Source organism: Opisthorchis viverrini, assembly GCF_000715545.1.
Source record: "Opisthorchis viverrini unplaced genomic scaffold opera_v5_342, whole genome shotgun sequence".
Classification (NCBI taxonomy): domain Eukaryota; kingdom Metazoa; phylum Platyhelminthes; class Trematoda; order Opisthorchiida; family Opisthorchiidae; genus Opisthorchis; species Opisthorchis viverrini.
In genome coordinates this window covers 165492-175704 of record NW_008752002.1, presented here as the reverse complement: position 1 = coordinate 175704, position 10213 = coordinate 165492, and the positions used below count along the sequence as shown (strand labels likewise).

Genomic DNA, 10213 nt, shown 5'->3' with positions numbered 1-10213 from the left:
TGGCCACGTGTCACTGGGTGCACATTGCATTGAACTTTAACAACAGAAATAGATTCCAGTGACGGACGCACATGGTTTTTCGTAAATAAAGCACGTAGTATAGCTATATCCGATATCCATCGGCGCCACTAAATAGCTCGGTAACCACCACGACACTTCTGGCGCCTTCTATACAATAAATTTTCTCCTGGATGGTTCTCTTTTTCGGGAAAGTGACTTGCAAAAAAAAACAGGTGTGTCAAATGACTTCTGTAGTCGTGCGAAATAATGTCGCTAACGCTACGGATCCGTCCACTGCTTCAAAGTCTGTAAGCTAAAGTCTCTCTTTTTTTGGCGGGGTGGGGGGTGTTGCGGATAGTAAGCACTCAAGACCGTATGGGTCTCGGTCCTAGCTTCTGCCGACATCTTCAGATAATCCGACCAGTGGAAAAGGTCGAGACTATTCAACAAACTAAATTTTCACGGAAGATCTGATGAGTGTTAAACCTATGCGACAGTGTACCTAAAACAGTGTAGACCACGGTGCTTCAGATACGTCCTTCGAAAAACGGAAAGTGAACGGAAAGTGAAAGGAGCAGTACAATCAAATCCGATCTCAGAAAACTCATGGTGTCCGTTCTTGGAAGTATGGTCAGATCGAAATATACGCTGGCCTAGCTGCTGCGAGAGGAAGAACTTAGTTTGCAATATACATATAACACGCTTGTCAGATCATAGGTAGATTAAGTTCATTGGATTTTAGGGGGTGTCAGCAAGAAATGCAAAAATATCTTTATACTGATTGTTTTGTCTTGTCTTGGGCATCATTAACTGGGTGGATCAACTGTCGTTGACCACTAGATTGCCACTTTTGTCATCAGTTTTTACAAACTAGCCACTGCCTGGGCTTTTGCGTAATCTAGACATAGATATGAGTCTGAACGTAGCACACTGTTCATTAAGATGATGTAAATTCTTCGACAGCCCACAACCAGCTCAGCTCTTCCATTTCGGGCTCATCATGTGGACTCAGTCTCCGAATTTCTGCTTGAACCGATTTGGTTTTGACAGGACACGCAACTGAATCCAGCTGAAGCGCCCGTTCGTGATGTTCCTCAACCCTGTGAGCAGCGTGTCACGTATGGACAATAGATTGCAATATCTCGAACTTCGTTCCGACTAAAACATGAAGTTACCTGGCGCAGCACAATCCATTGAAGCTGACCATTATAAATAGGGGATTTAACTGGACCCAGTTGGGTCTGCTGTCAAAATCAAACCCAAGTCTTTTCCTGTTCTAGCCTTTCGACGATTTGTTTCAGGGAGTTCAAATGCATGAGAGTGGTAAAGTATCATTTGCTAGTAAGTCAGACTGCAAGAGACAACTAAAGGGAACACCTCAAAAGGTCGCTTAATTTGTTTGCAAGAGTAAGCTCATGAGGAGTAGGATTCTAAAGCCGTCGAGCAGAACATTCAGCAAGTCAGCTATGCATTGTGAGTACTACGTAACGGGTGACAAGTGGAAACAGGGTGAGGACCATTGCTCGGAAAAAGGCTTTGGGGCAGTTTGAAAAGTCACCGTTGGAATGGTTTGGTGGGTTTAAAGCTGAGCAACACTGCGCTTTCGGCAGAAAAGCTAAGTCGGGCCAAATGAGTAGGTTAACAGGTTAGCCTAGTTTTAAACCAGCGGCGAACTAATCAGCAAGATCTCTCTCGAATAACGCAGTTAGTGTTGAATATCGGTTGAAAGTTGTTGTCGATTAGTCCAAGTTTAGTGTGATCAGATTGATAATTCCTGTCGAGTGCTATTGTTTTGTTGGTTTATGTGAATTCGTAGGTACTACAACAGTTCTGTTAGACGGGTGAGATCACGTGGACTTTAAGTTGGCTTAGTCTATTCAGGTCATAACTAAGCTATTTTGTTGACGACTTCGCCAGTTCTGCGCCTTTTATTCCACACGGACCAACACAGTTCAACAGTGACGCCCAAGAGGAATCACTGATGAAAGCTCCTTGAACCCTAAGACCCAGGAACTCTCACTAACCGATTTAAGTTGCTAGTCAGAGGAGAACCTCCTGGCTGTTTCTCTGACCAACCTAGTAACCTACTCACTTGACCAGATAAGGCTTTTATGTCAAAAGCGAGGTTTTGCCGAGTCATAAACTCATAAAATGTTTACCAGATAATTCTAAAACGAATACCTTTTTCAGTTTGCGCACATCGGGAGGCTAGGTGACTACGCAAAATTGCTCCTTCAGGAGAAGGCCGACGAAAGCACGGGACAGTCCAGTGCCGAATTCACCCTTCTTTGAGCTTCCCAAACTCCCATCAACCCTACCGAAGTGCACGGTTGCTACAAACAGTCGTTAGAAACCTAACTTGATGGTGATAGGATAATCAGCTGAAGTGAGCCAGAATCTTCGCCTTGTTGTGGTCACCAAATGAATTTGCTGCACAAAGGTCGGGAAGATTCTCATAACTAAGACAAACTTTGATGGATCGAATATCGTTCCAATTGTAACATGAGGCAGAGAGAGTGCTTTAAAAATTGCCTCAGGAGGTGACCGGTGTCATTTAGTTGATCAAGCAGATGCTGATCTATTCACCGAAAACTTCGAACATTTTCGTCTCCGGTCAAGCGACAGTATTGCTGCTCAGTTAGGTGCATTCAGTATTCTAAAATGAAATCGGTGGTGTGGTCAATGTCGGTCGAATACTTGGAACTGTGCCCCTAGTGAATATCTTTCTATCTCTAGATTGGGAAAACTATATCTCTCAGTCGTAAAAGATGATGCCTGTATTGGTTCAAGCCTGTTAATTGCGTGACTGTGCACTGTCAAATGGAGCGGTCCACGCTGGACGTCTGTAGATACACCCTTCCAAAGCGAACTCCGCTGGCATTATGGTGTTTCGGTTTTAGTTATCTTCACCCACATCAAAAGAGCCAGGATCGATTCGTGTTCGTTTAGATTTCATTTCTTGTCCTAAATGTTGATCCTATGCCTTGCTTGCACATCGGTGGCGCGAACCCATCAATATGATAATCACAATCATGAAGTCACCAGTTCCTACCCCTCTGATCTTCGATGAACATTGATGAAGTCACGATCGACAGTTGTTGTCATCAGACAGCTTGTCACTGCTTCCATCATGAAAATTGCATCATGGCGTTTCGTAGAAGACAAACGCAGACGCGTTGCTTCTAAAGTGCTTTATGCTAATCAAAGCGGGTGTGCAACGAATTTCCAGTGCATGCAAAGTAATTTAATCCACAGGAACTGGCTTTCGAACGATCAACAAGTCAGGTGCATAAAAACTCCACTCTTCTGAACCTATTGTGGTAACTGTCAAGATGTTTGAATTGATTAGGCATCCGGCTGTGCATACTCGAAATGATCTGACTGTCTCGACATGTGGACTAATTCACTGGAGATCACATATGCGGATTGATGTAGAATGATGAGTCAGTTCCTACACTTCGGTCTGGTTTCCAGCACTGCTAGATATTAGCTATCATAAGCTACAAGTAGAATAAGCTCATTTTGTCGGCACGTCACCTGGTCACTTGAGCTACCATCTGGTCTACACTATTGGAGTAACGGTGTATACTGCTGATGGAGCATGTGAGTAGCCCATGATCTGGTGTTCAAACTCCGACCTTGTATCTGATGGAAGATAAAGTTTGTTACAGAAACTGTGGAACCACTTTGCAGTGTTCGTTTACTGCTGTGAAATAGTCAGTGGATATCCAGGAAATCTTAAGAGAATGCGTGAGGATTTCAGTTTCTAAAAAACTGTACGATAATCACTTTTGTGTTTGCTAATAAATGACTATGCAGTGAAGGGCTTACCTAACCTCACTGTTTGTGGCGAATTCCGTCAGCTGTCTGCTAACTGCAGAATGTACGCCTCGTTCATTCGTCTAGCGGAGTCTGACACGATTCCCTCAATCTCAGTGGCGGATCCCAGTAATTATTAGTCCTCAAGGTTCCTCCTAGAAGTGATCCGTACAAATAACACGGCTCAACTAAAAGATAACATATATTAAGATGGTCATTCAGCTGTAACACCCTTTCGGTGCCTAGCTGCCATGCCACCCGAAGGAAGCACAAGTGCTGGAATACTACCAAGTTGCCCAAGGGGAAGTCGAACCACGGACCATCTGGTCAGTAAATTCGCACTCTAAACATTGAGCTATCCCACTCAACTATGACATCTATCGCGTCCTATGAAGTCAACAAACTAAGAGAAAATATGTTTTCGGGAGAGTTAAATTGGCAGCTACCAAACTGCTTACCAGAGAACATTTAACCTAGGAAAGAACGAAATTGGCCAAATGATCACCAGTTCTAAATAAAATCATTACAAACTGGCAGTACTTACAGGCCTGACTAACAAAATTAGGAAGTTGGCAATTGCTCAACCTAAACAAACTGCAAGTAAACGATTCTGAAATCTTCGTAAATCGCTGGGTGAAGTGCATTGTGGAATCGTACCACATTATTGGTCTGGTTCTCCTGTGAGGACTTCATCTCATAATAGGATTCACTCTGGCACAGACTGAAAGGCCGAGAATTTGTACAGATGATTCATCTTTATCGGAAGTCATCACCAGGATGATTCGAACTCACAACCGTTCGGCCAAGATTGGTTGACCAGCTGTATGAGTAACTGGCATTTAGACAATACGTCATGAAGTTATGCTTTGAAGTCGATTAGGACTTTGTTATTACTCTGAGTAGAGTGAAGAATATATGTTAGGCTTCAGTAGATTACGAAGACACAGTGCTACTGACCTAGACGCTACCACCTTCATTAGTGTGGTAGTCACGGTAGAATCAATAAAACCATATAATGCTGCCAACAAAACTGGTGGTTAAGCTGCTGGACCGTAGTATGACGAAGACGCAACAAACCACTGAGTAATTCCCGGCAAGGCGGGGATCTTAACTGATTACTTGTGGCATAGTTACCAAGAAAAAGTTTAGTTGTGTTTTCATGTCAAATTACGGGGAAAACTTGGTGGATTATTTCATTAGGTATCACAGACCTACTCAATCCATCTTCGGTGGACACCGTAAAGTCCACGCGTCAGCTGGTTAAAACAGAACTCACAATGAAATCACCGAACATTCAACTCATGAAAATTTTTTGAAAGAAGCTTTCTTCATTAGAGATGGCGCCCGAAAGAGACCATCGTCGAGCGGCACAGTATGCAAATCCAGTGACTGAACGCAGCCGGGACGTAGAAGCTGTGTCGTGACAGCGATCGCTTATACAAATCCAGAACAAATGATTCTCGCTTTTTGTCAGCGTTACAAAAAGGTTTGCCGATAACAGACAACTTGCGTGAAATAGAAAGCAGAAGAGTTGCTCGATAACTTCATTCTCGGTCCAGTAATGACTATGCAAGATTTGACGACGGCAGTACATCAGTCCAATAAGTTGAATCTACAGATGTCCCTGTGAGCACAGTTCTACGTGGTATCTGGGTCACTTGTGAGGGGAATTGACCAAAAGGCCTACTGTTCCCCCTTGGTGATTTTTTCGTGCGCAGCTTACATCAAGCTTTTTATGGTTTGGCGAACCTGGGATAGGCACAAACCGATTGGAGGTAAGAAAGCATGGCAGTTTTGGGGTTGTTCAGTAAACCGTGTGAGGAGCATAGTATGGATGCAGTACTAATGCATGGGTAACGCAGAGTCCAATCAGAAAATGGATTCGTAATTCTAATGAAAAATGTCCCCGGCAAGAAAGTTTCAGTTATACTGGGCACTACGTACCAACTTTGGTCACCGCTTCTGTATTTCGCTAAACTTTACTGGCAGTAGAAATGAGCCACCACCTACATATGTATCCATATAACATGGAACACGGTATTTAGACTAGGCGCAGATGAATAAGATTGCTACTCATCCACTCGAGACCGAACGGTACACTGTTCAGCTACTTATTGACCAGGTCGCTAGCTCGAGACTCAAAAGAATTGTGACACTTGCTACTCACCACTCGAGACCGAACGGTACACTGTTCAGCTACTTATTGACCAGGTCGCTAGCTCGAGACTCAAAAGAATTGTGACACACAAGTGATGATTCTTACCAGGGATGGAACAACTGATAGTGATCCTCGGACTTTCGACATGGCACGAAATGCTGAAATCTCCAGGAATTCACTGTGGCCTACCGTCACTTCTTCTCAATTAGATCAAGTGTCTTTTATGAACTCTATTTGTCACTTCTCAGGAGACATGAAAGTCAGCAGATTTACTGAGGCTTGTGCATGAAACATTTTGTGGTGGAGTGGAGGATAATCTTTCAGGAATTTTCTATACAGTGCGAACTCCTGACAACTTGCATTCTTTAGTGGTCCCGTCTATACAGTAAACTCGTTGAATGTTGTATTGTTCTTCAGTCTAATGTTGGACAACCTCTGACTGGTCTTAATGTAGTAGAGGAGTGGTCCCAAACGGTTGATTGAACGGTATTGCACGTAAGGATAATTGATGACTAGCTGAAAGACACTCAGCAAAAGCATAGTCACAAGCATCACGAGATCATTGCTTGCGCGGATGCGGTTCCAGTGACACGGAGCTTCGAGTTTAGCCTGAGCATGACTTCCATAGGCTAATTGTAGTTCAAAAATAGTGAATGGGAGTAAAAGAATACATGTGGCCGTTAAGGTGACATTGCAGATGAAGCCCAAATTTACCAATAGGCGACTGAATCGAAACCCCGAAGTAACTCCGAAAATTAAAAGAAATAGTCCGAAACCCAGTCCAATATGCGGATCGTCATACAAGTACTTCGTATACCTCAGTAAGTTGTATGAATGTGAATATGGGTTCTTCTCAAGCGCAAATGACCAACAACGTCCTTCTGCACAATGAAGTTGCAGTGTACCAGCCGACCATGAATAGGTTATCGCATGGATCAAGAATAAGATTAACCCGGTTATAAAATAACTCAGTCCGATCCAACTATTTGTCCAGCAAAGCCAGTTGGTATCCGGACCAAAGCCAAATAGACGTTTTACCTTTTCCGATTTTAGTTCACACTTAGTAGGTCGTTTTGGAGGTTCCGAATCTGCGCTTTGTGTACTTAGTACCTCGCTCGTGGGATCATCGTCCTTGGATTCCTTGGCACTAGACATGAGAACGTAAGGCGTCTATGTGACGGAACGGGAATTCGCACATCGATTGTGCTAACGGAGATTTTAAACTGGTCACGTGGATTAGATAGTTGCTTACTGCATTTTTGAAATGCTCGGGAGATTGAGATTATCAACGCTCTGACCCGTAATTTTCTGGATTAGAAACTCAGAACGTGCATTCGACCCTTAGACGGCACTCGGAACTTGCTACTTTGACTAAATTACGGGTGAATACCACCATTCTGTCGTACACAGTGTGCAGCTAGATACTGCAGTGTCAACTCTAATGTTTCTTTAGGTCACGAGCATGATGATGTCACCGCGCTGTACAGTGGGGTCTAAACAAAGGCTAGTAGGCGCAGTTGGCTGTGGAGTACACTCCAGTGAGATGACCGGATTCGGAAAATGATCCGGTTGTTTTGCTGTACTCTTACTGGACGGCACTTTATCAGGAGATATCAGAAGGTAAACAACTCTAAAGGAGGGAGGAGGTGGGTTGAAAGCTCTTTTCGCTCACATATTGTATAGAAGTAAATGGTATCTGTACCCACGGTTTCGGTACAAGGCATTGGCATGCGTCACTTCCTTACTTCTTTTTTTGGCGGCCGTCCGCTGTTACCAGGCAAGTCTGTTTCACAAGCATCTTTAGTCTTTCTGCCCACGAAATTCGCTCACAGGCTATGTCCACACAGACTGAGATCCAGTTCTTATTCCATCTGCGGACACAGTGCAGTAGATTGAGACCGAACCCTTCCACATCTAACCTGACGGTACTGATCCAGTTTCTCAGCTTTCCTTCAAAGCGGCAGTACCGATTCAGGCACGGCAAAGAAACCAGTGTCACTTTGCAAGGTTTGTTTTCAGGTTTTTGAACAACTTGGTGTCAAAATTCTTTATCTTTTGCCTTCCTTGTTACCAACCAGTGATCCGACGACCGCATCGGAATAATTCGTTCTATTTTGTTTTTGGCCCAAGAGTGTTTCTGGCACCCCATTTATTACGCTACATGTATCTGGAGAATTGTGTGGTACATTACGGTCCTTATAAGCCTGAAGTAATGTGTGGCTGAATGCTCACCTTCATAACTTCCAAAACCTCACGGTGGGCATGACGCTGTTCCACATGATATAGAACAAAACACGCATTTTTTTATATACTTCGTATAATGCAATCAAAACATGCAATATAATACAAACAACAACGTCTTTAAGATCTGTTATAAAAATAAAGGGACGAATGACTCGGTGAAGCGTATACGACGAATCTGTAATGGATGTTCTGTTACCCGCTGGAATCAAAGACAAGTTCCTGAAAATAGAAGTATCATAATTGTGTTATTCCTGCATTTTGTCAGGTTTGGCGTAAAATATGAATGAAATCGCAAATCCCACACTTACCGAAAAATAAATCACTGGGAAGCCACAGCCAAAATTTCTGAAAACACCTCTGTTGCAGAGTTCACTCAGTTGCCTTCATTTGGTGTTGCTTCCGCGTTGAGTACACTGAGGAAAACAATAAATTGCATGCAAATGAAACTACTCCAGCCATTTAGCAGTAGTAAGATGTTAATGCATATGTTGGATATCAAGGTAGGACTAATGTATTATTTGATAGATAAGTCGAACATTATAAGAACATCTAAAGCAACGACGTTTGTCCGAGCGCTTATTGTGAAATGTTCACCTATCGGTGTAATTAATATCACGGCGATACACTATGGGGAGACGAAAGGCCTGAAAATCTCCAGTCTGATTTGGATGGACCCAAAAGTGGACTGTCCTGTTGGAATCACCAATACACTTACCATCAGGTAGTTTACACTAAATTCCTGCTCTCACTCCTTCACTGCTATCAGCACCAAGCGAACCACTCGGTAGGCCGCCCAACAATATATCATATTCATTGCAGGGTTTCAGACCTTGTTATGTCTAATCAGTCTCACTTCAGACACAAGTGATAGATGAAAATTACACATTAGATGGGATCAGTTTGTTCTAGTCATAAATTATTCGATGTGCCATTCAGCGTTACAAGTTGTGAAACCCTGCAATGAATACGGTGTATTACGGTGTACAGTCGGTTCTCCGGCTTACTGAAAGGATTGTACACACCAGTAAGCATGCTGGTGTAATTCACGCGCTAACTAGTATGGCACGTCATCACACTTAACTCTTAAACACAACGGGTGTCAGTCAATCGGGCCACGCCCATTTTGTGGTCAAATACTGAAACACACTGACCAACTTCATACACATTCATACAAGCTCTTGAGTCCCACCAGAAGGGTTAGCGCCAACCATGTCAATGGTGTGAACATTTGTAACTAAGTGGAGAGGTCTTGAGACTATCGTTTACTGTAGGCTCACGAAGTGAGTAGTACCTCTCCAAATGGAGCGTTGAAATAAAAAATCCATCAAGAATATAAAATGTCTTATCTACCTACAACACTTTTACGTCCACGTGGCACTAAGGACATCTGCTTCATTTGTAGGCAGCTGTTTTTAATGTATATTGACTAGAAACATTTGACGAAAACTAATCGATGCGCCTGAGTTCTTCATTTTCGAGATAGCAGCAACCTACTATTCAACAATGCGCACATTCCTTTTCCAAAGCCTATCCATCCAAAGGACTTTTGCTGTTTATACCGGTAGCCAGACTGACATATGGTCTTGGATAGTAGCAACCACCGTAGCAGTGGCTGCATCCTGGAAAACTTACCTACAAATTTATTGCAAATATATTACGCAAGATTAACGACTTTTAAGAGACGCCGGCACCCAGAGGTGATAACTTCTCGCCGACCCTACAAAGCATTTTCCATTAATAAAGTATCCCTGAAGGGAATACCACACAATCGACCCCTTGAGATATTTTTTTCAGAAGATACGTGGGAAGTGAGAATCCCACTTAGGCTACCGGCGCAGCTGTCACAATACGTGATAAGGGTGTGTTTCGAAAGAAAGTGTGTTGAAACATCATCATCATCATCATTATCAGCTGTAATAACCGCGTACTGGTCGTACACTGGTTGTAGCTGCCACAGTTTCGTTCACCGATGATTGGGGGGTAAGTAGCTGC

At 43.2% G+C, this 10213-nt stretch overlaps 2 protein-coding genes across 2 annotated transcripts in view; one reads left to right on the top strand and one right to left on the bottom strand.

Moving 5' to 3' along the window:
* The window catches only part of T265_15084 (hypothetical protein), a gene marked incomplete at both ends in the record, with an annotated part of 7868 nt that extends 3705 nt beyond the window's left edge, over positions 1–4163 (top strand). Inside the window, 2 exons of the mRNA XM_009176512.1 lie at positions 1281–1341; positions 4042–4163. Coding sequence (XP_009174776.1) covers positions 1281–1341; positions 4042–4163 — 183 coding nt within the window. The remainder of the gene's footprint in view (positions 1–1280; positions 1342–4041) is intronic.
* Positions 4164–6355: 2192 nt separating this feature from the next.
* The window catches only part of T265_10206 (hypothetical protein), a gene marked incomplete at both ends in the record, with an annotated part of 11116 nt that continues 7258 nt past the window's right edge, over positions 6356–10213 (bottom strand). The window contains one exon of the mRNA XM_009176511.1: positions 6356–7147. Within this exon, the coding sequence (XP_009174775.1) occupies positions 6356–7147 (792 nt within the window). The remainder of the gene's footprint in view (positions 7148–10213) is intronic.